The 27006-nt window shown below is 54.7% G+C and overlaps 1 protein-coding gene across 1 annotated transcript; it reads right to left on the minus strand.

Annotated features, from left to right (window-relative positions):
* Nucleotides 1-547: 547 nt before the first annotated feature.
* P2RX3 (purinergic receptor P2X 3) lies at nucleotides 548-26888 on the minus strand. The gene is made up of 12 exons (XM_010994352.3): nucleotides 26770-26888; nucleotides 19880-20015; nucleotides 19338-19409; nucleotides 19074-19137; nucleotides 18277-18370; nucleotides 17879-17956; nucleotides 17136-17277; nucleotides 16409-16545; nucleotides 2093-2186; nucleotides 1784-1849; nucleotides 1102-1179; nucleotides 548-661 (listed from the first exon to the last, which is right to left on the minus strand). Exons 1-12 carry the CDS (start codon nucleotides 26886-26888, stop codon nucleotides 548-550), a joined length of 1194 nt encoding a protein of 397 aa, XP_010992654.1.
* Nucleotides 26889-27006: the final 118 nt, after the last annotated feature.

A 27006-nucleotide genomic window follows, 5' to 3' on the forward strand; every position in this document is an offset into this window, starting at 1 on the left:
AGCAGGGCAGACGCCCCCTGGGGTTCTTTTTCTCCTTGTTGGGTGTGGGTGATGGAGGGAGTCAGACCTGGATTCAAATCCTCTCGCTTCCTGGCTGTGTGGCCTGAGGCAAATGACTCAGGCTCTCTGAGCCTCAGTTTGTCTTCAAAATAGGGAAACTAGTATCTACCTCATAGGATTATTCTAAGGATTAAATGAGATAATGTGTGTGGACATGCCTGGCACTTGGGCGGCCTTTGTGGCCACTGGTTATTACTATGACTGTCTCTACTCTTTGGAAAGGGGATGACTCGGGTGCTCCTGCCCTGGGGGTTCTGGGAAGCAGGCAGGGGCGAGGCCAGGGGTGAAGGTGAGACGAGGTCTTAGCAGGGAGCAGGACCTGTCTGTAGAGCACCGGGAAGGCCAGACACCTGGTCTTGGCTGTGGCCTCATGGGGTGAGCAGCAAAAATGAGAGCCCCTCCCCTCTCCCACCCTCCTTGCCCAGGTGGGGTCCCCAGTTGGGAGGCCTGGAGCCCCAGGGTGAGAGTGGGACACAGGGGAGAGGCTTTAGTGGCCAATGGAATAGGCCCCCGAGTCTGTGGACTGCTTCTCCTCCGTGGTCTGGTCGCTGGGGTACACGGGGTTGGCCGAGGCTGTGATCTTCAGCGTCATCTCGTTCACCTGCAGACAGAAAGGCTGGCGTGATCGTGCTCTGACTGTGGGCAGGGTCCTCCTGTGGGCCCCCAGGGGACAGGCTCCTCGGTCGGGGCTCACGGCCTGGTCACTAGGGGAGCTGAAGCAAGTCTGAGTGACCCCAAGACTCTTCTCATGCACCTCAAGGGCAAACAGAAGCCTGAGCCAACCCGCAGAGGGATTTGTCCTGCTCCAGAATCGGAGAGGGGAAATGAGTGGGTGGGGATGTTGACGGTGATGACCACAGAGCCCCCAGGCTTCTCCACAGAGCCCACTCTTGGCCAGACCCCCTCTTGTCGAGACCCCAGGGAGGCATTGAGGCCCAATGTACTCCCCTTTCAGAAGCCCCCAAAAGGTGGGCAGCTGAGAGTCCCGGGGTCCAGCTCCTCTCCCCTGCCCTGTCCCTTTCTCGTGGGCCCCCCTCTCACCTCCTCAAACTTCTTGGCTTTGTACTGGTCGGCCCCCTTGAGGAAGTTGAGCAGGATGATGTCACAGAGGACGGTCCCCTGGAGGAGGAGAGGCAGGGTGGCTCGGAGGGGCGGCAGGGTGGGAGCAGGGCAGCAGGAAACACGGGCAGTGGGCAGGACTGCCCCCGGGCAGACAGAGGCCAGGGGTCGGGGTGAGTTCTCTAGTGACGACTGACTGCTGGTTCCTCTTAGAAAAACATTCAGGGGCTTTGCAGAATGTCTTCCGGACTAGCCCCAATCCGAAATGCAGAGGGAGTGGAGGACTTGGTGGGAGGAGCAGAGGGATTTGGGGGTACAGTTCCTGGGAGCAGGTCTCTGTCTCTGCCTTGCCAGCCAGGCTCCATTCCTTGTTTAAGGCTCTCAGGTCTGGGAACCCTGGCGTCTCCTTCCCCGTCCTCACCGTGGGGAGCAGTAACTTTGTAACAGGTGGAGCGCCTGCGCCTCCCAGGCTGAGCATGGAGGTAAAGAGCTCTCCCAGACTGGAGACGTTCACGCCCGGGCGGACCCAGTAGGGAGGTGGTGGAGGAGACTGGCTCACATTCTAGGCAGAAGAGGGCTGACCGGGGTCACTTCCCGCCCACCACTGCCAGCCCGAGCCCCGCCCTGCTGGCCTCCTGTCTGGGCGTGGAGGAGCTGAACTCACCACTCCCACGGAGGTGAAGGCCGCTACGGAGCTGATGATGGTGGGGATGATGTTGAACTTGCCGGCCTGTATGCACAAAGACAAGGGGTGAGGCTTCAGGCTGGACTTGGGCTCCCAGCCAGGGAGACCACGGAGCCCGAGGGTTCTTGGTGGGTCAGCAGGCCTCACCCGCTGTGGAGATGTGGCCAGCGAGGGTCTCAGAGCTGGGCAGTGGCAGGACCCTGCCCCCCTAGAGGAACCTCTTTAGAGCCCAGGATTGGTCTGGGCTTCCTCCCCTGTCTACCCCATCCTCCCAGCCCAAGGACTCACATTCCCGTACACCAGCACGTCGAATCGGATGCCAAAAGCCTTCAGGAGCGTGCGGTACTCGCTGCCGTTCTCCATCTTGTAGTACTTGGCAAACCTGGAGGCCAGAGGGGAAGGGAGGTCCCACTGCGCGCTCCTGTCTCTCCCACCTGAACCTTCAGGGTCCTCTAGAGCCCTACGACCCTAACCTACCGAGCAGCCCTTACTGATGCTCGGTGATGGGACACCTGCCACTGTCCTTCCCGTGTGGTTAGCTGACCTCCTGCACAAGCATTACCCTGGGGGCTCGTTAAAAAGGTAGATTCCCAGGCCCCACCCGAACCCATGGAATCAGCATCCCTGGGGGTGGGGCCCCGGACTCTGCCTCTTAAATAGTTTCCCTAAATGATTCTGATGCATGTGAAAGCGTGAGCCCTGCTAGACTCCAGCTTCTTCAGTTCTATCTGTTTGAGTGTCCCAGGGCCTGGCTCACGGCGGGGGCCTCCCTCTCTACAGGTTTGGGTTCAAAGCCTAGTTCAGCAACTTGCCAGCTGTGCAACCTTGGGCCAGTCACTTGACCTCTCTGATACTCAATTTCCTCATTTATGAGTGGGAATAATACAGAAGTCCTGCCTCAAAGGGTTGCCATGAAAATGGACTGAAACCACATGTGTGAGGGGTTTAGAACAGTGCCTGGAACAAAGTAAGAACCCAGGGAGTGTTCACTCGTGTTGGCTGGTGATATTGCTGAAGACATGCACTGATCTCTAGAGAGGTTTATAGAGCAGTTTAAAAAAGTGCCTTCAGACACCTTATCTCATTCACCCTCTCGACAAACCTGTGAGATACAGGGACGTGACTGCTCTAATTTTCAAATGAGGCTCCCAGGGTCAATGACGGGTCCAGGGTTACCCAACTGGCTGAGACCCAGTGCTGGATTTTCCCCAGCTCAAGAATTTGTCCCCTACGCCTTCTCTGTCTGGCCTGCTGGGTGCTAGGACTGTGCTGGAGACTGAGAAGAATGATGACGTTTAATTCCCACTGAACACAGTGAGGTGGGTGCTCACAGCCCCATTTGGAAGATGCTGGTGCAGGTGAAGGGACTTGCCCGTGCTCTCACAGTTAGGAAGGATTCGAAATGCCTTGTCTTTTGGCTTCTAAAGCCATTGCATTTCCCACTGTGTGATTCTGACCACCGTGGGCAAAACTGTCACAGCAGCAAAGTGTGGTCTCTTTGAGTTCCTGTCCCAAGGCTGTGACGTAGGCGCCCGATGCCAATATCCTGGGAAGATGGTGAGGATTAAGTGAGTGGGTGCTCGCCAAAGGGCCCAGGAAGCTCTGTAACTGGCGGTGGGAGGGGGTTGACATTGGTGCCAGCTCCCTCCCTTTCAGTGCTCCCACTCCCCACAGATCCCCCAGGCCTGTCCCAGGCCTCCCCCCTGCACAAAAAGGGGGCTGAGAATCTCACTCCCTGGAAGTGTCCAGCAATTGACATGACGCCCCACCCAGGGATGTCTGCATTCCAAACCGTCCAGCCCCTGGATAGGTCACAGGGGGAGGGGTTGCAGGCATGGGAGGAAGGCCATTTGTGGCGGGGAAGAGCCCCCCTTAAATGGAAAATATTGGCCACTGTCTGCTCTGGCTCGGGGAACTTTGGAGTCAGGCTCCACCACTTGCTGGCGGCGTGAGGCCTTGTATGTGCCTTAGCCCTCGGGGCTTCACTTCCCAGGCAGGGGTGCTCAGGCCCCCCTCGCAGGCCTATTAGGGAGGGGGCGAGCACTGAGACCAGCCCTTCCAGGAGGCATTGTCCCGATCCCTGGGTTGAAAGTCTGCCTGTCACTCCACACCCAGTCTCCGCCCTACTCTGCAGGGGCTGGGAGCCTGGCTGGCAGAGACCGCTTCCACCCAGCTCCCTGCGCTCTGGTTCCAGCTGGGTTCAGCCAGTGGGAGGCACCCCCAGGCACCCAGAGGGCAGGAGGGAAGAAGAGTCAGGGTGTTTGGCCTCCCAGCTCCTCTAACAGCAGCTGAATTCCCACCTAAGGCCCGGGGCCCGTAGAGTGGCCTGTCCTACCGTCACATCCGTGTCTCCAGGCTCTGTGACTCCTCCCTCCTCTTGCCCTGCCACCCTGGGAGGGGGCAGCTTTCCCGTGGCCGCTCTGGTCCTTCCCTGGGCTTCCAGCATCCCTTTACTCGCTATACAACTTTGCAAATGGTTTCCTTCATTCAGTCTCCTCTTTTGAGACCACCAGCTGTTTCCTCCCAGGACACCTGCCCCTACCATCCCCATTTTACAGAGTGGGAAGCTCGGGCCTGGAGAGGTTTGTCTGGGTCAGGAAAGGAGTGCAGGAGGAGGGCGGCACACTGTCCACCTCTGTCTGTGCCTGGGCACAGCCGGAGCTTGTGCACCCGAGTGATGCACCTGTTACCTGACTAAGGCCATAAAAAGGCTGTAAGCTATTCGGTGAGAAAACACTGTCTGGGAAGCCCAATCTGGGAAGGTGTTTCCTGTGGGCTTTGCAGCTGGAGGGAGAGGCGAGGGAGGCAGGATGATCTTCTTGAGAGTGAGACCCAGAGTAAAAACGAGAGTGGCCCTGGGAAGGAGGCTGAAAGACAGGCAACTACTTAACCCCAAGAACAACGGCTTGGCGGGCCAGGAGAGAGGGGAGCGGCCATACCATCCTTAAAAATCTGGTAAGTGTGGTCTGGGTGGTGGTGGCAGAGAGCTTCACAGACCAAAGCAAAATAGGGTGAACTCAAGTTACACCAGCAGGAGGAGAACAGGACAGACCCCAGCAGGGAAATCCTTTCTACAAAGATGAGGAGGCCCCAGAATGTAATTCTGCAAGGAGGCCTCTCAGGAGATTTAAAGGAAATTTGTGAAAGAAGGAGGAGGCTTCAGGTTGGCCTGAGGCAAAGTGTGGAAGTCACCACCTCCACACCTGCGTTTATAGAGCGGCAGAAAAATATGCATCTCTCTTCAGCCTCTCAGGTACTCCCACAAAGAAGGCACTGCTGACTCATTTTGTAGATGCAGAGACAGACGAGAAGGCAACTTGCCTGAGCTGGAATTCTGATCCACACTTACAGCTCCAAAATCTGCGCTCTTAACCCAGTACGGTCCTGCCTCCAAGCTCTGAGTGGCCGCTGAGGACACAGGCAGCCCTTGAGCCAGATCTCAGAGCCCTTCTCTGTCCTGTGTTCTGTTTCACATCACTGGAGAATTCAGGGCCCTTGTCTGAGAGACGTGGCAGCTGAGATATGGGCAGTGGGTAAGGGTGGGAGGCAGGGTCTCAGATGTTTGGGGCAGGGCAGAGCCGGGGACTGTGGTCCTAAGGTTTGCATCCCTGGCCTAAGGCTGCAGCCATGAGACATGCTCTGACATGGACTCGGAGAACAAAACGCCCGTATCCTGGGCACTGCCATTCAAAGCAGGGCTGGCTAAATTTATCTAGCGAAGGAATGCGAAGGGAACAGGGAGAAAAAACCAAAGCGGACTTGGTTTCTCTCCAGCACCTGCCTTCCAAGAGGCAATAAGCATGATAAGATCATTATCTCACCACCCACCCATCCTTGGAGGAAGCTTGGCAGAGACCGGTTCTCTCCCCGGGGGGGGGGGTGGGGGGAGGAGGAACAGCACTCTGGGAGGGAGGCCCAGGCCACAGACTGGGGAAGGACCCAGGCATCCTGGCTTCTGCACTCAGTGTGGCCAGTGGGGATCACGGAATGTGGCCCAATCCTGTGGCAGAGACTGGCTTGGGGCTCACCAGGATCTGGGTTATCTTCTCTATGGGTACACAGCTGGACCATATTTCCCAGCCCCCTGGCATCTGGCTGGGGCCCCATGATTAGTTCTCATCAATGGACTGTGAATGGACGTGAGGTCTGTTCCCTCTGGGCTGAGGTGGGTTAGAGCTGTGCGCCTTCCTCATCCTCCCTTTCCTCATGGCCATGTGCTCAGGAGCCAGGGGAGAACTCAGGCCCTAGAGAAGACTCCGTCAACAGGTGGCAGGAGCCCAGATCCCAGAATGACTGCATGGAGCTCCCCACTCACCCTGACTCACAGGCTGCCATGAGCAAGACACAAACCTCTGTGCTAAGCCACTGAGACGTGGGGGCTGTTTGTTACAGTAGTTAGCAATATTTACCCTGACTGTTACAAACTCCTTTAATGTCATAGCTGAGAAGACTGAAGCTCAGGGAAGAGAAATGATTTGCCAAAAGACAAAGAGTGTGTTTAAATTGGGGAGTAATTCAAGATAAGACACACAGAGAGGGCAAATCTCAACGATGCCACATTCCTAGGAATAAACCCTCCAAGGAGGTCCCAGGAGATCTGGGTGTGGTTCTGTAGCTGGTCTTTAACTAGCTTTTTGATCCTGGGCAAGTCACTCAACCTCTCTGAGCTTTTTGCCTGGACTGAGAAATTATAGGAAGGGTGAGATGCTGTTCAGGTGTAGTGAGTGCTTAAAGTCAGCCCCTTGGCTTTCTTGTTCTAAGGTCAAATAGGATATGAAATAAGAATATCTACTCTTGTCTTAACCATCACACTCTACTGCTTCTTGGATAAGAACATTAGCGACAATAATAGCCCACACGTGCTGAATGCTTACTGCGAGCCCCACACCGTGCTAAGTGCTCTCCATTTCCTAGCTCATTTAATACTCACAACCACCCCATGCTAATTCGCTGCTTGCTGCCATTCCCATTTTACAGATGAGGAGTCAGGATCAGAGGTGTTAAGCCGCCTGACTAAGGTCACAAAACCAACAGTCAGTGAGTGAGGATGGGTGGGATTCAAAGCGGGGCAGTCCTGTTCCAGAGCCCACACTCTTAGCCAGTGTTCTAGACTGTTCTTTTTGTTACCTGGTTTCCGTTAGGTCCTGGCTAATTTCTTTCCGCTCCCCAGCTGGGAGGCCCTTTTGCATTTGCAAAATGACCCAGAGTCATTGGATGGGAGTAGAACAGAAAGCATAGGAGAGCCATGAAGTGTCATTGGGAGGACATCCAGCCTCCTCATCTGAAAAGGGGAAGGGGCTGAGCTACCCCATGCTGGGGCCCTGATTTCTCCCAAATCCTCCCATTCCTACCTCTCCGGCATTCGTCTTCTTGGCTGGGAAATGGGGTTGGTGAGAATGATACCACCATTGGACACCTTGACCTGGAATTCTAGGCCCCTCCCCACCTGAAGGGGTCCACATCCCCAGCCTCATCTGCAGAAGCCCCCTCACTGCCATGCACACCGTGCTACCTGCTTCCTGTATTTCCTGAACGCATTCCACACACATAGACTCCTGTGCCTTTGCCCACGCGGTTCCCCTCTTTTCCCCTTTTCCACCGTGCAAACTCCTATTCATCCATTAGGGCCCAGCACAGTGGCCTCTCATTTTTTTCTACATTCAACAGACCTTTAGAGCACCTCTACTCTATGCCAGGCACAGTGCTAGGCCCTGCTGGTCCATTGGCAAGCTCTGCTCTCACACAAGGAAGAGAAATATTAACGAATCATGCAATCCCATAAAAAGGGAAAATCAGACGTACAGGCTGGGAAGGAGAGACGCACCATTCTAAGAACATAGCTAGCGAAGACATTGGATGGAGACCGGTGGGTCAAGGAAAGATTCATGTAAAAGCGACCTTAATTAAGGCTGAGACTTGAAGGATGGACAGTTGAAAGGTAAGAAGATCAGAGCTGGGGCAGCTTTCCCGGTGGATGGAACTGTGAAAGGTCTCTCATGGGAAAAGATAAGGTATTCTGGAAGAAGCTCAGAGAGAGCACTGGGAGGTGGGGGAGCAGACGACAGGGTCGGATGGAAGTGGCTGTGGCTGGGCCCACCTTGCCCTGGCTGCCAGGACCAGGGTGCATCTCTCTGCCCACTTCCACGTTTAGGGACTTCAAGTGTTAGCTTGAAATTGACCACAGCGGAGAGTTTACACCAGGGAAGTCAGCAAGCGCCACCAAGAAGCACTGTGTTCCTTTTCTCCAGAGAGCTAGTTTACCAGTGTAGTGCCGAGGCTGTAAAACTCCTCCTGGGCGACCCCTCCTGACTCTGCTGGGATCCGGGCCTCAACGGCAGTACCTGCCACACCAGGCTCTACTTAATCATCCGGACTGTCAACTATGAGCCAGATTGCACTGTTTCCCTCTTTGCCTGAGGGTCTGCCAAGGACAGCAAGGAGTGGGGTAAATGCTTGCTGGAGGGGTAAATGGGTTTCTGAGATTCCTGGCATCTCACAGGTGGAGCTTAGCAACATCGGCCTCCTCCCGCTTACCTCCCAGTTCTTTAGGTGGGCATAGTACAAGGTGGTAACACCCGGCTGTTTCCCTCCCAATTAGAAAACATTGAGATCTGGCAGCTGGCTGCGTGGGAAAGTAGGTGCTATCGGTGGGAACCAGCCCCTGTGGAAGGGAAATGGGGAAGAACAGAGATACAATACACATGGACTGCTTACTCCTGCTGGGCACGGTTAGAGGCTTCAGCACCTGTTATCTCACTGAGGCCTCACCACAGCAGCTCCACTGGTGGCTGGTGGCCTAGGGGCTCTGAAATGAGAGGGTCCTGGGCTCAGTCCTGGTTTTGCCACTTGAATTAGCTACATAACCTAGGGGCACGGTGCCTCAGCCCTGAGTCTCAGTTTCCCCAGATGTGAAATGGAGATACAGCATAGCTGCAGGCTTGTTAGAGAGGATTCTGCGGGCTGCTGGAGGTGAAGGCTGAGCACAGTCCCTGGCACAGAGCTTTCAGTGAATATCACCTATCGATCACCAGGCAACACCGTCCAGACTCCCAGCTGGACTCTCCTCCAACTACCGGGCCTGTAAGGGGCACAGCTGGGATCTGAACATGGGCCTCGAGAATCCAAAGCTTCCTGCCTACTCCCTGCTGCATCCCTGAGAGAAGAGCCAGAAAGGAGAGTTCACTGCAGCCACGGTGGGCAGGGAGCTTGTTGAGCCGGTGCCTGTGAAAACACCTCGGCTGTGGGGGAAGCACAGTGTGGCTGTGATGATGATGATGCCAGAATTTCCAGGGGAGAGAACAGAGCCCAGACACCTGCTGTGCTGAGCTGGGGGAGGTGGGGTGGTGCCTGGGAGAGGCACTGGCAGGGCTGGAACCATCAGGTGTTTGAGCCCAGGTGTTTGAAGGCAGGGTGGTCACCTGGTATGCTGACCACTCTCCACTGTCCCAGTACCAGTCTCTGGTCTTGGGCCCCCTGCAGGTTGACCTCTACAGGTCACATTTCTGTCCTCCTTTCCCTTTACACTCTAGGGGAGGATCTGGTTAAAGGGAGGTACTGTCCGGGGACCAGAGGGTGGGAAGCAGAGAGGTGGGGTATTTATCCCGCCCACTGCTTCCTTGCTTCCCTGTGGTTCTGCCTGTGGCTGTGTCGCTCTGTGGCTGCAGCTCCCATCAGGGACCCCAGCTCTCAGCCAGGCTCCCATCCCTTCCCCAGTGGCTGTGGGATTAGGGATCGGAACAGCTTCCACGTTACTAGGCCTTGTGTGTGAGCTTCTTCAACAAACCCCAGCTGAGTGTGCTTTCCCGCCAGACCCCTCACTGAGACACCTGTTCTGTGACCAGATGGGACACCCCCAAACACAGGACTGACTTGAACAAGCCCGAGGCCCGACCGTGCTGAGATGCATGTGTGCGTGTGGGCCTGCTACCTTTTGCCTTGAGCGGCAATGGATAGAGTATGAGTAAGTCCAAACGTCAACTACCAGAATAAATCGCTTGTCAGATGTGCTTCCGCAGGGCAGCGTGAAAGCTACATTCCTGTGTGAGACATATCACAGGGCTATAAATAAGACAGCATACTTCAGCGGCCCGCGCTTGCAAAGCCCTCCCCCAGACACCCACATGTGCTGAGTCAGACTTTTAGACCTTGAAGGGGACTTAGATATGATCATCTTTAACCAGCCCATTTTACAGAGGAGGAAACTGAGGCCCACAGAGGGAATGAGACTTGTCCAAAAAAAAAAAAAAAAAAAAAACACTGAACCACAGCCTGCACGTCTCCCGACCCACAGCCTTGGCCCTCCTCCTGATTTACCTCTGCCTCATCTTAACTGTCTCAATTATTCTTGGCTTGCCCCAGCGCCAGATGTGTTTTGTAGAAACATTTGTGTTATTTGGGTTCATGTTGATCATTTCCACTAAGTTACAAATTCCTTGACAGTAGGAACCTGTTTGGTTCATCTCCGTCAGCCACTAAGCCCAGGACATGATACAACTGGAAGTGAAAGGAGATCTTCAGAGCCCTCCCCACGTTGGCCGTGACAGGTTTCCTGCTGCTGTCTGAACACCTCCAGCCAGAGGGATTCACTGGCTGCGGGAGAAGCCCCGTTTCAGCTCTGGACAGCTCCCACCCTCAGCAGCGTGAGCTGACATTTGCCGCAGTCGGCAGTCAGGAAGCGTTTGCTGAAGGGAGAAGGGTTTTTATCACCACGTGCAAATCCCTTGGAAGCTCTTGGACATCTGTTTAGAAACGATCCATCTCCCAAGGAGTGGTGGAAATTCCTTCCTAAAGTGGGGACACGTAACTGTTACAACAGCAGGAAAAACAGCAACACGCTTGCAGGATCTGGGTTAGACCTGCGAGGGAAAACTTGGGCCTGGAATCTGGGTGTCTACGTGAAGGAGGCTGTTCTCGGTAAAGCGTTTGCCTGGTGAGAAGTCATTTTGCCAGCCGACATATACTCTTACAGTTGATTTTATACTGGTGGGAAAATATCTCCTGGCAGACTCATTGCATGGGGGTGAGGCAACACCCTTCCAGCAGGCTGGGACTCCTCCCCTTACAGAAGGGTCCTAAGCTGTATTTATTTATTTACTTTTGTTCTAGGAATCTAATCAACCTCAAAGGCAGACATTTAAAATACCATTTGTGGTTGATCTTTTTTTTTTTTGACCATATTACTGTAAGTTTATTTTTAATGAGGCAGGGAAAGATCAATGGACAGAGCTAGAAGATGTACCTGTGAGCCAGGGTACCAACTGTCTGCTCCTGGAGTAACTTTGTGGCCTCAGTTTCCTCATCTGCACAATGGGAGTAACCATACTGGTCCTACCAGGATCCTTGTGGCTGAGCACGTAGGCTCTGGAGCCAGGCCACCAGGGTTTGGGTGCCAGATCCAGCACTATTTGCTGTGTGGCCCTGGGCAGATAAATACAACCTCTGGACCTCAGATTTCCAGCTATAAAATTCTCCCTCTTCAGAGTCCATGGGATACGCCACAAAGAGCACTTGCTAAGCCTGGGCTTCGCTGGCAAGTTAGCCAATATTTTCTACCTACGGTGCCAGTTGTTGTGAAGACAGGATAGAAACGGAAATGATAAAAGGCTGAATAAATTCAGGATGGCCCTAACTGCCCCGCCTCTCATTGTAACCAAAAGAAAGAGGAAATTGGATCGAGGAGAATTTAAGCAGCAAGGGGGCCCCATCAAAGAGGGCCTTCACGTGTGACTGTGGAAACGGCTGCTTTTAACACATGTTCTATGGCTTTTGGAAGGAGAAAAATCCAGATTGCAGAAACAGCGATCAAAGCCAAGGGCGCACTTCGACTGTCTCTGTCAATTGGCCTAAGATCTTGCTGATCTGCACGTTGCCGCGCGGAAGCAGAGCGCGCGCCAAGTTTCAGAGCTTCGTGAAAGCTGCGGTGGGTACGTTTCCAACGCGAAACCATCACTAGAAACACCGACAGCAGAAGAACATCTAGCAGCTGAAGGAGCGGTTTTTTTTTTTTTTTTTCGCTCCCAGACACCGAGAGAGGAAATCCAAATCTGTGTTGCCTTTTAGTAGCAAAGCTGTCTTAGGAACTCTCAGGGGAGAAACAAGAACTCAGACATTGCTAAATGCTTCTCTGCTCTCAGTCCAGCCGTCACGGCGGGGGTGGGTGGGGGAGTAGCACTCATAAATGGTTTTTTTTTTTTCTTTTGCAAGCAACGTGGTGGCAGAAGGTGCGCTAGAGGCAATGGCTAGAGATCAGGTCCCTGGGTTTGAGGACTGATGTTCCTTTTCATTAGGCTGTGTCATCTTGGGCAAAGTGTCAAAGTCTCTCTGAGCCTGCCTCGGGGGTGGGGGGTGCCCCGTGAGCTGTAAATCCTATCAAAAATGGCTGTGAACACGCTTTACAAATCTAAGTCTGGGCGCTCTGAATCTGAGGTCCAGGGATAAGCTTTTACAGGTGTGCAAAGTCCTGGAATCTTATGCTGCATGACTATAAATGCAGAGAAAAAGGATGGACAGATTGCTCAGGAGGTGGACTTCCTGCAAAAGGAGCAGCGCTGGGGGCATGAAGGGAGCTTCCACGTGATGATTGCCATGTATCTGGATTGATTACTTGGAGGATGGATTCAATCTTATTTGTAGAAATAAAGTCTCCTTTGTAAAAAGAAATTGCCTGCAAGATTGCTCATGTATATGAAGACGTGCACTTTTTTGTGGGCAGTCGAGGGCTTCTGTTTTCATCGGGCGTGAAAGGGTCTGAGATCTCCCAAGTGAATGCAGGGCTGCGATTTCACAGATGCCAGTTGTGGGACCTGTGCTGGGGAGCCCCTCTGACCCAGGCTCCTCCCCCGCCCCCGCCCCCGCTGCCCTGGGCTGCCTCAGGCTTTCAGGGTTGCGGGGTCAGTTCTGGCTGGGTGACAGCTCCTTTCCCGTGAGGCTGCCCTCTCCTCCCAGCTCTCTGTGTCCGGGTGCCAGTAACTGCTTCCTGCCCTTGTCCCTTCAGACCTGGACAGTCACCAGTGTCCTGTGACTGCCCCCTGACACTGCACTATCCTCTGTGGTTTCCCTACACCCTTTGAAGCAGTTCCTTTATTCAGCTCTCCTCAAATTACCCGATTTGCACGTACTCTTTCCTGCTGGGACCCTGACTGATGATACAGTGTTTTAAATTTGTCTCCGCACCCTCTCTGCCTATCCACTCACACATCCTCACATACATTCACTGACACACTCACACGCACACACACCTACTCATGCAACTGACACACACGTTCGCTCCCACCCACTCACAGACACACACACACACACCGTTTCACTTGCAGACTCACACTCAGTCCCCACCCAACAACACTGCCTGCTCCCAGCACCTTGGGGAACACAGTGCTCTGGTTAAAACCCTGCGCTGGTGAACTGAGGGTCCACCCGCCACACAGGAGCCCTGCTGCTGGGGTGCCTGTCACCCTGCGCGCCACTGAACTGGCGCCTCTCGCCAGTTCTTACTTTTAGAAATGCTGCGCTTTGTCTGGTACTAAGGTGGATGAACCCACCAACCGCACACTCTCAAGGTACTTGGAAGGAGGCTTCATAAAGACACCAAGTTAAAGTGGGCCCTGGAATCTTGAGCCATGCAGAATAGACCTACGACTAAAAATAAAACCTTTCCACCAAATTTCAGATAGGGATGGATGAAAACCTCCAGGGGATCACACAAATGGAGATGCATTTAGATGGACAGCCCCAGGGGCTTTGGGAGAGAATTGAAGGGCGACACATTTTAACTCATGACCTTTCGAATAATTGGAGCCGTCAGTGATGGACAGGCCTTCTTGGGAAGCAGCTCCTTGTCTGGGGCTGCATTGCAGAGACAGGAGTTGGGAGCAAATGACCTCTAAGGCTACTCCAAGATGCCCCCGCGACCTTGGGCTGATCATTTTCCCCCTTTGGAGGATTTGCTTCCTCATCTGCTAAATGACCGCCTTCGCCTAGATGTCTTTGAGGGGGTCTTCAACTGCTATAAATTCTCAAAGTCTCTGACTCCGCCAGCAAAGCGGGGCGGGGGGCGGCATTTGGAAAGGAACTGCAGAAGTAATTAGCGGTGGAAATGCAAATCTCTAGTGCCTCTGGATGTCTGAGTTTGCAGATTAAAACAAGGCTGAATCTTGGCTGAATGATTCCATTCCCTCCAGAGCAAACAGCAACAGCAGGACGTTGGGGGGAATAATCTAGCCTCTACTGGCGAGGGAGAGGCCGATGAATTCGTTTGGGAGACAAAGGCCAGGCTAGGAATGGTGCCTCCAGCAGCTGCTCCACTTCCAGCCCCCCTGGACCTCAGATTCCTCGTCTTTAAGCAGGGACCAAAGTACCTACCACACGGATTGTGTTTTTCTGAGGATTAACGAAGGCGAATGTCCCTGGCTTTCCTGGTAGGGGTGGAAAGCAGCCAGGAAAACAGGTTTGCATCCAGGCTCCCAAGCTGACTGGCTCTACGACCTGGAGAGAATTATTTAACTCGCAGGCCTCCATTTTCCCATCTGTAAAGTGGGGACACAGAAGCAGTCTGCACCTGGAGTGGCCAGTGTGAGGCTCCAGGGAGGAGCCTTGCGGGTTCTACAGACCAGATTCATTTGACCTCATCCTAGGAACCGCCCTGTGGCACAGCTGAACCTGGCAGAGGCCTTCTTCTCTTAAATGAGGATTCAGAAAGGTGGCCTGGAGCCTCCCTGACATGGGATCCTAGCTCAGCCTTGGGTGTCTGTGTGGTGCCAGCAGCGTGAAGGCATACGAGGGCCATGCCTGGGCTATGCCCCGAGCCCGCTGGGAACTCTTAAACCACAAGGGTAGACTTGGGCAGCTTTTCCTCTTCATATCCTGGCTGGGGTGAGGGGGTCAGTCCTCGGGGGCCCAGACCTCTCAGATGGTCTCCCTTAGGCCCCTGGGAATCATGCCTGCAGGCTCCTTGGAGACACTCTGGCCTGTCTCCCCAAATACAACCCAAGCTTATTCAGGTCCAGGCCTGTCTCATGCCCTGCTGTGCCTACGTTGGGAAGGGTAGGGGGGCAGAGGATGGGGCAGTGTGTGTGTGCATGTGTGCGCGAGTGTGTGAGCTGAGCCACTACAAAATGGAGATAAAGAACTCCAAACCGATTCTTCTTTAAATGAAAGACTTTGTTCTAAAATTGTATGAGACCAACAGTTGGGGCCTTCAGACTAGTTTATTCTTCATAAGCTCTCCTGCCAAATGAGTTATTAGGGGAACTGAAGAATCCCCAGTGGCCAGAGGGAAGGTATGAAGATGAAAACTTGCATTTTAGATCACTAGAATTTTATTAATATGCTACTATTTTAAGCCACCGTACAAATATCCTTTGTATTGATTTCAGTGTGATGTACTGACTGAATAAATATGCCAATTTTTGCCAGGGAGCCAAACAGTATTTTTAACCTACTTTAAAATATGTGTTGTTTCCTATGGCTTTTTTTTTTTTTAAAGTTTAGAGTTGATTATGAAGGCGCTTTCAATTTAAAAAAATTCTTCTTTCCAGAGAATACACATATATTTTAAACACATATTTTAAAGCTTAATGGAGATAAGCTTAATGGATAATTATTTTTTAAATCTACAAATAAAGGTGGAAAAAAGATGAAGTTTTTTTTTGTTTATGGGTGCTATTATATTGCAAGATACCACTATAACAAAGGAAATTTGAATGTATAACTGAAATATGTTCTTACAAGTATTTTTCCCCCAGTTCCTGCCTATTTATCTACTTTAACTTGTTTCATGTATACAACACTGTGTACTTACTCAGGGTGCTGCCAGAAACTTCAGGATCTTAAAAAATTAAGGGAAAAAACCCCCAAAAAACAGAGAGCTGAAGCTTTTCACACACTGGCTGATAGGCTCCTGAAGATAGTAACAATACTGCTGCCATTTCATAGATGGGGAATCAGGATGGGAGACAGTCAGGGGCTTTTCAAGGGTTTTCGGCTGGTTTCCCATTGTCTATCCCAAGTTTTTCTCTTTCCCTTTCTTCAAAATGGGGAAGGAGTACCCCATATGTCTCAAGGCCACTGGGAATACAAACTAGAGAACATTTAAACACTGGCATGAGTTCCTGTTTGGCAAGTCCCTGAAGAACCACTGTAACTGTTCTTCATGACTCAGATGAAACCCTCCACCCCCTGGTTGCGGACAAAAATGCAAAATTTCCACCCTGGAAAATGATACCAGCTATTGCTCTTGCTTTGTGGAGTGAAAAACCTCAGAAAATTCAAAGACAGGAGAAGGAATGGGGCTACCGGAGAGTTACCTAGGCACCATACAGCTTCAGAGCCAGAGCTAAGAATGGGCCAAGATTTCAGGAGACCCTGGTCATGTGGTCCAACCGCCGAGTGGGAGGGTGGATGCTCTGCATGGTCCCTCCCTGAGACGGGGGCCACTGGCTTATAGGATGCCCTATCTGTCTCCTGAGTGGCTGGCAACTCCTTCCCAGTTTTGAGCTGCAACCTGAGGGGGGAATGTGGGCCCTTTCTTCCCAGCATGCGTTGCTGCTGGAGGTGGCTCTTTAGGACAGCCCTGCCTCCTTCTCCCGCTGTCCCAGGGGACGGGGTTACCTGAAGTTGTAGCCCGGGGAGACGCTGCTCTTCTCAGAAACGCTGTCAAGTCGGGTGAATGAATATTTAGGGATGCACTGGTCCCAGGCCTTGTCCAGGTCGCACACCCAGCCGATTTTAATGCCCAGAACTCCACCCTGGATGGGGAACGGGAGCAGATATGAGCCCTCCCACAGGCCCCTGACTCCCCGACTCCCCATCCTGGCTGGAGTGGAGTGGGGCTGGGGGGGGGGGTGGATGTGACAAATAGACAAGTGATCTCTTTCTGTCCTCTAGATGAAGACAGAGGTAGGGAGAAAGAAAAGTGATTTGTCACACTTTGCTTAGTAAAGAAGTACTGTAACTAACAGAGAGAACTTGAGCCTTGAATCCCTGTTTAGGTATCTTCAGCCCCCTTAGCTACAACCCAGGAAAGTGGCCACAGATCCACTTTCCCATCGTGTGGACCTCGTCGGAGATCTGAGGCCTCTGCCTCCAGGTGAAGCGTGAAGACAGGAATGGGAAACTGAGGCTGGGGGTGCAGTGAGGGAGGCAAGACCGCCGAGGGCACGTGGGGTAGAACAGGCACAAAGCGAGTTGCAGGCCTGGGATGCTCCCACCAGGTGGCGCTGCCGCACCACAGCGCCTCTTCCCCAGTAACCTCCACCCCCACTTGCAAAGGACACCCCCCACTCCACACACACACACACACACACAACGGGGCAGGGAAGAGTGGCGAGGTCCTCACCGTGCTGGCCAGTTTGGCAAAATCCTGCCCCGCGAACTTGACCACATCCCCCACCCTCAAGATGGGGCAGAAGGGGGCCTTGTCAGGGTGGAAGCGGCACGTCTTGATGTCAGCGGTGGTCAGGTTGGGGAGCAGGTTTCCCCTGCGAAGGAAGAGGGGGCGAGGCCCAGGGTTAACGTGGGGACAGTCACGCACCGATTCTTCTCTGGCCTTCCCGAGCCTCAGGGCTCTCTATCTCTTGGACTCCCTTCCCTCTGTCCCTGCATCTTTTTGTATCTCCCAACACCCTCTCTCCAGTATTAGCTTCTGTGTGCTGGAGCTGGGGTAGGGGCGGCGGGAGCCCAGTGCTCTTGGCTCCTCCTCTGTCCTGCCTGCCTTGTGTTTTGCACATGGCCGACACCCATCCAGGCCTGGCTGAAGAGGGGCTGAACTAAGAGAAAAGGACGCCCCCACATGGGCTTGAGCTGGGGAGAAAAGAGGTGGGCGGGGCCCCTCGGCCCCCACCTCTGGAGGCATCTGAGTTCCAGACAGAGGTTCACCCTGTCCCTGCCCTCTGAGGGGTCCTGAGCCCCAGGGCAGGGATGCTGGCAGGGAAACTGGCCCTGGAATCCACCTAATGCTGGGCGGTGGGGGCTGGCAGGGAGGTTGGGAAAAGGAGCCCCGGGGAGCTGGGGGTGGGGAAGAAGGGGGCGTCTCACCCCTGGGGAAGCCAGGTGCCAGGGTGGCAGGGGGCTGGGACTCACTTCTCAAAGTTGAAGAGGGGGAAACGGATGCTATTCTTGATGAAAATGGTGAAGTTCTCGGCTTCCATCATGACAGGCCTGTGGGCGGGGACAGGAGAACTTAGCTTCTTGGGAAGAAGGGGAAATGGGAGGAGTGTTCACCCCAGGACCACCTTCTGTGGCGTCTCCCAGTGGGCATGTGGTCATGGCCTCTCTGAGTCTGAGGTCAGAGAGACAGGAGGGTGGCGGGTGCAGCGAGCTGGGGAAGACACCATCCAGAGGCCACTTCTCGGTCCCGGGAGTGGACGGTACTGGGGGTGCCCACGAGAGCCCTGCATGCTCAGAGATGTAGGCTCCCCACGCTGGCAAAGCGGAGCTGTGGCAGGTCCTCTCGCCTCCCGTCTGCCCGGGGTCCTTACATCTCCACTGTGTCCACCTCGGCGGGGCACCAGCCCTGGATCTCACAGGTCTGGAGCACGGAGCTGTAGTTCACACAGCGGCCGGTGAGGATCCCTGCAGGGTGCAGCCACAACATTGGGTACACGACTGGCCATTCGCCCCTGCTCCTGCGTTCCCTCCCCACCCCTCCTCGTCAAGACGTCCTCTGATGAGGACCCCATAGGTGGAGGGAAAGGAAAGGCCAGGTAAGGGAGATGGACTGGGGACCTGTTAGCCCTGCAGAGCTCTCCCCCTTCGCCTCCCGAGCCCTAGACCAAGCCGGGTCGGGGGTGACAGCTCTCCTTCACACATCGCAAGCCCCGGTCACCCTGAAGACCCCTTCATATCATGTTCTTTTCTTGCCTCTGAGCCTTTGCTGTCACTGTTCCTTCTGACTGGAATGCCTTTTTGAAGCCCCTCTCTCTTGCCAAATCCTACCCACCCTACAGGGCCCATTGCAAATGGCACTGCCTCTAGGAAGCCATTTGGGGTCACCCATCAGAAGCTTATCTCTCTCCCTCCCACCAGCATCCCACTATACCTCCATGACAGCACCTGCCACCTGAGAGCACACCTGTCTGTCACCACCATCCCTGGACTGGGAACTCCCCTGGGTCTGACACAGAGTGGGCATCCATCACCGCTGGCAGAGTTACATGGAATAGGCTGATTCCCGCTCCCTCTCCCAGGCTGGGGTCTCCTCTGCGGGGGGGCCGCTGCCCTCTGGGGTCTCACTAACACTGGGGTTGTGAGGGGGTGGGGAAGGGGCTGCACTCACCCCCAGCCGGGAAGCGTTCGGGCCCGCACTGGCTGTCTGATACACAGCGGAACTTCTCCTCGCTCTGTGGGTACACAGGTGGGTGCAGGACCTGCACTGGCCCTGGGGTGCCCCCCCTTCCAGCAGCTTCTGGAGGGTGGAGGCCCTGGGACACAGCTCCAAGGCTGGACCCTGGGCCTCTGCTTACACCCTCCCCCACCACCACGCTGCCCTCCCCCCACCATTTTCTTCCTTGACCTGCTTTGTCCAGCCTCCCTGCCTGACCTCAGGGCAGAATCCTTGCATCTGGTTTTCAGTAACGATCATCTTGGTGATGATGACAAAAACGGAGGTGCCCTTGGGAGGAAGAGAAAGGAGAGGAAAAACGCAACAGTGCCAATCCGTGAGGGGGGCACTACAGCTTTCCCCACTGTACGGATGAGGAAACTGAAGCTCAGGCTAAGAGAACTGACCAAGGTCACAGAACTGATACAAGGCAGAGGTGGGATCCAAACCAGGCTCTCCCACCACCCGCCTGGCCCCTCTGGCTCCCTCTGTGTGTCGTCCCTGATTACAGGACAGGTTGTGGCAGAGCTGGAGAGGAACCCAGCTCCCACCAGTGCCTACTGCTGCCTCGTGGGAAGGCCGGCCCACCCCCCCCCCCAGCACCTCCCAGTTGCTGGGGAAGGGGCTCTCTGGATCACGGATGCCGCAGAATCTGGTTTGGGAAGCCCATCGGTACTCTCCTTGCCTTGCCCCCTCCCCTCCAAACTGCCCAGCATCTGGGCACCCACACAGTGCCCCAGGGCTGGTTAGGGGGACCGTACCTGGGGTGGGGTCACATAGTCAGACACGTCCATGACTTGGTTGGCGTAGCGTCCAAAGCCCTTCACCTTGGTCACCACCGAGGACTCAATGGCCGTGTCCCGCACCTGGTACGCCTTCTCATGCAGGAAAACCCACCTAGGCAGGAGGGCAGGGGCGGAGAGCAGCGGAGGAGGGACGAGACCCATCAGACAGAGGCGGGGAGAAGCCCCTTCCTGCCAGTGTCAGGAGGACACGGGGCGCCTGGCGGGGAGGTCTGTGCTGGAGGCGTGGGGCCCGGGTGAGCCCTGGGTCGACTGAGACTAGTGCTTCTCCACCCTTTCCCCCATTCCTCCTAGGGAGCCTCTGTGGGCTTCTTTTTTCCTAGTTGTGCCCCTCCTTGAAATTTTAATACTATAGATATCATTTATGTACTGTTTGTGTATTTGCACTTTATTCATAAAAAGTGAGTTTTTAAAAAATTTCCCAAGAACCAGTTTTCACCCCTGTTGAGAACGCATTATCATTCCCACTGACGGTGGAGGTCGCTACTTTGGCCTCTGGAGGGAGAGGTGGGAGAGGACCCTAGGCCTGTGAACTTGTGCATCCCAGGCTTTGTTCACGACTGCATCCTAAGGGCTGGCACATAGTAAGTCTTCAGCAAACAAGTCAGTGAAGGCTCTGGGAGCTGGGCCCTCGGCAGTCTCCACGCAAAGGTCAGGTGAGAAGAGACGGGGGTGGCGGGGGTGGGGGCCAGCTTGTTGAGCCGTCACCAGGCAGGTAAATGGAGTTGGGTGGGAAGGGGAGGCGGGGCTTCTAATCTTGTTCCTTGGATTGTGCTGCCACCCAGTGGACATTTACCTGTAGTGGCGTCTCCCTGCAGCTTGAAGCCAGTGCTGGACCACGTGGATCAGGGAGGGCCCCCCTTTCCTTCTTCCACCCCACCCCCGCCTCCCTCCCCAGACTCTGACAGCCTTTCCCAGCACCAGGAAGGGCCTGCCCACAATATACTCCCGGGAGACAATTCTTTCCTCTGCATTTCTGTGCGGTGCCAGCCCTTCCATGGGAAATCACGCCTCACAGCCCTCAAGGCTCAAGCCACTCTCGGCCTCTGTGCCACACCGGGCAGTCCTACTTGCTGCTGACTGCACGCGGGGAGAGATGTCACTGTCCCCCCCGTGCGGACGAGAAAGCCTCATCAAACACATTTCAAAAACGTTGCACATTCTCCGCTTTGGAGAAACACTGGCGACGTCTCATGGAACCTAGGAGCGCACTTTTGGAAATGCTGGGTTAGGGTTCTTTTCTGAGGCTGACCAGGGTGGTACCAGGCTGGAGAGCCCCATCATATGAAACTGAGTGGAAGGAATGGAGACTGTGGCCCAGGGAAGACAAAGTGGGGGGTGCGAGGCTGAGAAGCAGCTGAGGGCAGCATGTGGGCTGATCTGAGGACTTTATAAGGCAGGGTTAGGACTTCAAGCCCAGGAGCTTCCTAACCCCGGGGTCCCCCGATGTTGGCAGGCACAGAAAGGAGCAGTTCTGGGTCGTGCGGGGGTCATGGTCACGTGTGGGGTCCTGTTGATGGGAACACAGGCTGACGTTTGCAAGCAGCTCCTCCTTCAGTTTTCAGCGAGAGGATCTGGAGTCATCCTCGTATTAGGGCCTCCCTCAGGCGCCTAATTCTGAATGCTGTCTGTCTTGAGTGGAAGAGAAAGGGTGGCCCCAGCCAGCATTGGCAGAGAGGTCCTAACCTGTCACCTCTGTTATTGTTTCTGCCTTATCCCAGGCGACACCCTGATTCATGCACCATTAAGAGCTGTCCGAGCACTTGTGAAACACTTTCGGGAACACCTTGCCTCCGTGGAAGTCAGTGGTGTGGTCTGCTTTACATCCCCAGCACTTTCTCCTGCTTTTCAGACCGGAAGGGGTTTCATCAAGGTCTCCAAAGGGAGTGTGATTCACATAGAAATCCCACCCGCCACCTTACCCCTGGTGGAAGGGAAGGGCGCGTCGCTGTCGTGGAAAATGGTGAAGTCATCCGAATGAGCATCCTCAGCTCGTGGGCTGGGGCCCTCGGAGTGAAGGGAGCAAGGTCCCAGCTGGAACACCCAAGCCGCTGCTGGACCCTCACCCGAGCGGCAGCCACAGGCGCCACACACCCACCGGGAGCCTCGTGTGCCTGGCCACGGAGTGGATACACCTCTGAGTGTCCGTCAGCCAAATGCTTTCCTGAGGCCCCTCCCCGGTCCTAAAGTCTGGGAACATTCAGCCGAAAAGCAGAGTTGAGCTGATTAGCATCAACACAGCGTGCTGAGTGTCATAGGTGTTGAGGATTCATTGAATCCTTACTTCCAACCCAAGGAGGCAGCTGCGTTATTGTCTTCATGTTACAAAGGATGCAACTGAGGCACAGAGCAGAGCATTCGCCAAGCTGGCATGTGGGTTCCAACCCCAGTAAGCAGCTACAGGGTGCTCACCGCCACCCTGCAGGATCTCCAGCTGTGCCCCAGCTCAGGGCCAACCGGACTCTGGTCCTTGTCCTGCTGGCCCTGCCCCATCACCAGGGACAGCATCTCCCAGCTCACGAAAGTCTCACGAGGAAGAGCCCAGGGCTCCAGGGCAATTAACCAACCTCTCTCCTTCTCCTCCTCCTCCCTCGAGTTGGGAGGTGAGGCCACATCAGAAGTTTCTCTCTGAGTTAAATGACAAGTGAGAGGATTTCAGTGGCCCCGGGGCCCAAGGACATCACCAGGGCAGCTCAAAACCAAGGGATGGTTCATTTCCAGAGTGGAGGGGCTGAGTCTGTCTCCAGAGGCCAGGGCTGAGGAGCTGGGGCAGGACTGAGCCTTCAGTTCTTGGCATTTACTCCGCTGCTCTGACTTCTTTTTTTTCTCGCGTTCCTGGTTTATTATTTATAGAGTGGAAGGCGGGTGGCAGCTCCTTGGCTGGTGGGATGTGGAGGAAGGAGGCCAGAGCAGCGTCCCAGCACCCTCCTGTCCACCCCTGGGGAGTCAGGGAGGAGGCCAGAGGGTGGGTGTGAGGAGTGTGCGCTGGGGTTGCCAGGGGGAGAGGGGTATCTTAGGAAGGTGTGAGCTGGGCAGAGGGAAAGCGGGGCCTGCTGGGGTCTGTGAGATCATAACAGTTACCATCACTTTCCGAGTCACTCATCCCAGACAGACACTGACCTAGCAGCGTCCCCGTGCCATGACTCTCTGGAGGAGGCATTGTCAAAAGCATCTTCCAGGTATGGGGACTGAGACGTAAAGGGACCAGGCTCCACTCTTGGCTGTGGGTTAGAGCCAGGCTTTTAACCAGGTCTCCCCATCACTGGGCTGTGGTGAGGGAGGAGGATGGGGTGGGGGCTAAGAAGGTGGAATTCCAGGCCCTTCTCTCTTTATTTATTTATTTATTTTGGGTTTTTTTTTTGGGGGGGGGTGGTGGTAATTAGGTTTATTTATTTTTTAGAGGAGGTACTGGGGGTTGAACCCAGGACCACATGCATGCTAAGCGTGCACTCTACCACTGAGCTACACCCTCCCCTCCCAGGCCCTTCTCTTTAACTCAGAGCAGCTCCCCCTTTGCACTACTTCACACACTCAGCCTTTACGTAAGGTTTGCCCTGAGGCTGAGTATTAAGCACCAACGTGGGAGGCCGTGCAGACGGTGAGGCTGTGGATTGGGCCTGGGAGGGGGAGGAACAGGGTGGAGAGAGCAGGGCTGGGGTGGGTCACGGATGCCATCAACTGCCACAGGCCCTTCCTGGGCTGGGGCATCAAAGCTGGGGTGCCCCATGGCTAGTCTGCAGGAAGATGGCTTCCTCCAGGAAGGCCCCGGAAACCAATCTCAGACCAAGCACTGGCTGGCGCTTCTGAGGACTCAGGTCCCAAGGATCTTCCTCTTCTTCCTCCTCCTCAGGTGCCCACAGGATCCAGGAAGGGGATTGGCTTTTAGGAAGCCCCACCCCCCAAGAGGAGACGGGACATTACCACCTGGGCCCAGAAAAGACGATGTGAGAAACACCAGGTGAGTTCTGGCTTCTGTGGGCGCCTGGGGTGGGTAAGGAAACCAGTGATGAAGTGGTGTCAACCACAGGCAAGCAGCTGAAATGGCGGGGTGGGTGCGTGCGTGCGTGTGTTGTGTGTAGATGATTAGGTGGTGTGTGGCTGTGGGTTTATCAAGAGAAATATCTGGCTCACATCACACGTCCTAAGTAAATTTGTGCATCTGGTCTACCTAGCAGGGCCACCACGGAAGAGATTCAAAGTATTAGTTGAGCATTAACATCAAAGCACTAAAATCCTTTCAAACACTATTGAGTCCAAGCCACGGTCATGTCTCTTCATATGACTGAACTGCCGCTTAGCAGGTTTTCCTGCATCCACTTCTGCCCACTCCAATCTGTCGGTGTATCAGCTGGAGTGATCTTCCCAACTCTCTCTCTTGTCTCACACACACACACACACACACACACACACACACACACACACACACACACACACAAACACACACGTGCGCGCGCGCGCGCGCGCACACACACAGGCTAAAACGCATCAGTAGCTTCCCATCCATTACTCTTCTGTAAAAACGAAGCCTCTGAGGTGTCTGTGCCTGTGACCCCACCCCCACCCACCCCAGCCCCACCTTTGCTTCCTCTGCTTCAGCCATGAAGACCGTTTCTTCTCCCCACCCACCAGGCTCTTTCCCTTGGGTTTCTTGGCCTTGAATCCCCTTTTTTCTCTTCTTTCACCTGGCTTGCTCCAACTCACCCTTCGGCTCTGGGTTTAAATGTCACTTCTCCAGGAAACCTTCCCTTACTTCCCAGACCAGGTCAAATACCTCTGTGCTAGCCGCCCTCCTGGCACGGTGGGCCCCTCCTTCGGAACCCTGAGCCACAGCTGGAATTTTACATTTGTTGCGGAGATAACTTGATTAATGTCTTCCTCCGGCACTGTGAGCTCTGTAAGAGTGAGGACCCTTCCTGCTTCTGCCCACTGTTCTCTCCTCCGTGCAGAATGCCCGACACAAAGAGACGCTGCTGTGTGCTACATTCCTGCTACGTTAATAACAATGGGTTCGTGAAGTCCTAATGGTGCGTGGGCTCGTGTGCATGAAGAGACGGGGTTCTGGCCAGGGGCTGGGCTGAAGAGTGCACCGATGTAACTGCCAGGTGCTGCTCCGTGGGGAGCTGTCAGGTGGAGAGATGGATGGGGTCGGATATCAAGACGCCGAAGAGCCTCTCGGGCAGCCCCAGCAGGCTGGGCTCCAGCCCTGAGGATGGAGCGTCAGGCTGGATCAGGCTGAGGGAGAGGCAAGGGCAGGTGGGGGGCGCTGAGCAGGCTGGGCCCCGAGCCTGCCCTGTCTGCCCTCCATCAGTCTCCTGCCTGGAGCCCGGGGAGCCAGGCCAGGCCAGAACACGCGGAGGCAGCGTTTGCCCTCACCTGGACCAACATAACATTCTGTGGCTATAAACAACCACGGCATCAACCATCCACGTGAACACGGAGCCTTTAAGAACCAACTGGGAGCCAGGTGCTGGAGATGCAGACAGGGAACACTTGCAAACATATCGCACACAACCTCAGAGTTGGAAGGGACTGTCAAAGCCATTAGTCCTGCCCCAAAGCTTGCATTCCTCTCTGATATCTCCACCAGGAGCATTGGATGTACAGCCTTGCCTCCGACACCCGCAGAAATGAAGCCTACTGACTCTCACCAAGCACGTATAGCAAAAAAAAAAAAAAATCCCTTAATCCACATCATGCCATCTTTCCACGCACACCCTCACACGCTCCTCCGACCTTGCAGGCCAGCAGACCCGCTCCCATGGCTCCAGCCCACATGCACACAGGTTTCCTGCATGACAGTCTTCAGTGGCTTTCGGTTTCGCACACGAGACCTGCTGTTTCAAGAAGCAGCGTGAGGCTAGAGACTCGATCACCAGGAAAGAAAACCCGTGAGATTTCTGCAGGTCCTCCCTGGTGCGAATGACCACAAGAGGGACAGAACCCGTGTTTCCCCCCGGCCATTGTCTGCTCCATGGACCTTTGTGCATATACGCCTGTGTGTGTGTTTTGGGGTGGGGTGGGGATGCCTCTAAGAGGTGGGGGCCAAGAGGCGGTGTTCAGATCTCGCTGGCTCTTAAGCAACTCCCAGAATGGGTCATAGGGTACAAAGTCAGGTAGACATGGGGATTTTATGCTTCCTGGCAAAGGGGAGCATCTCTGGATTCCTGAGGAGGGTCCGTACACCATGCACAGAAAAGCCACTTTTCTCTGCAGCAACTCTTCCCTTAAGTGTTATTTGCACCTGTTTCTGCACCCCGCCCCCCGGCTTTGTCCTACTCTCCAAGGGCAAGGACTTCTCCCCTCGCATGCTCTCTCACCATCACCCCTGCCTGAGGGGAGTTCCTCACTCTATGGTAGGGCCATTCCCTCCTCCCCCTCCCCCATCCACCTGATCAACCATCACCATCTCCCTTGTTTCAGTGCTTTCCCTTCTCCTTTCCTGGCTCTCAAAGACTTGACTGAGAGGAGTGGGAAGGTGTGTGTGTGTGTGTGTGTGTGTGTGTGAGATCTGTTCTCTGGCTAGGGGTGGAGGGAGATGAAAACTGGGATGGAGGGATGGTCACCTGGGACCTCCCCTGGTGGAGGGTTGGGGGGCAAGGACTCCCCTCCTCGGGGTGTGTGGCTTGAGGCCACCATCCAACTCTGGAGAATTTACTGGGAAAATAATTCATCTGGGAACCAGATCCCCAGTGGCGGCAGCAGAGGCCAATCCTTGGGATGTGGTCCCACAGAAGAGACGGTTTCCCCCAGGAGAGGGGACATTCAGGAAGCTGGACAGCAATGCAGAGGGGAGGGAGGACAGGACACCAGGCACCGGGCACCGAGGACCTGAAGGGCCACAGACTCACCCCACAAAGTAGGAGATGATGAGGAGCTGAACTGCCCGGTTGATGATCCCAATGGTCCAGCTCTTCACAACCACCGACTTGGTGGTCTCGTAGGTGAAGAAGTCAGAAATGCAATTCATGTTGAGAGAAGGATCGGGGCCCCTCGGAAAAGACCCAGTGGTGGTCTTAGCAGGGAGAGGTCATCAGGATGGGGAGACAGAGATCAAGGCCTGGAGGGGGCAGCTTAGAGGGGCTCAA

This window comes from Camelus dromedarius, chromosome 12, assembly GCF_036321535.1.
Source record: "Camelus dromedarius isolate mCamDro1 chromosome 12, mCamDro1.pat, whole genome shotgun sequence".
Taxonomy (NCBI): domain Eukaryota; kingdom Metazoa; phylum Chordata; class Mammalia; order Artiodactyla; family Camelidae; genus Camelus; species Camelus dromedarius.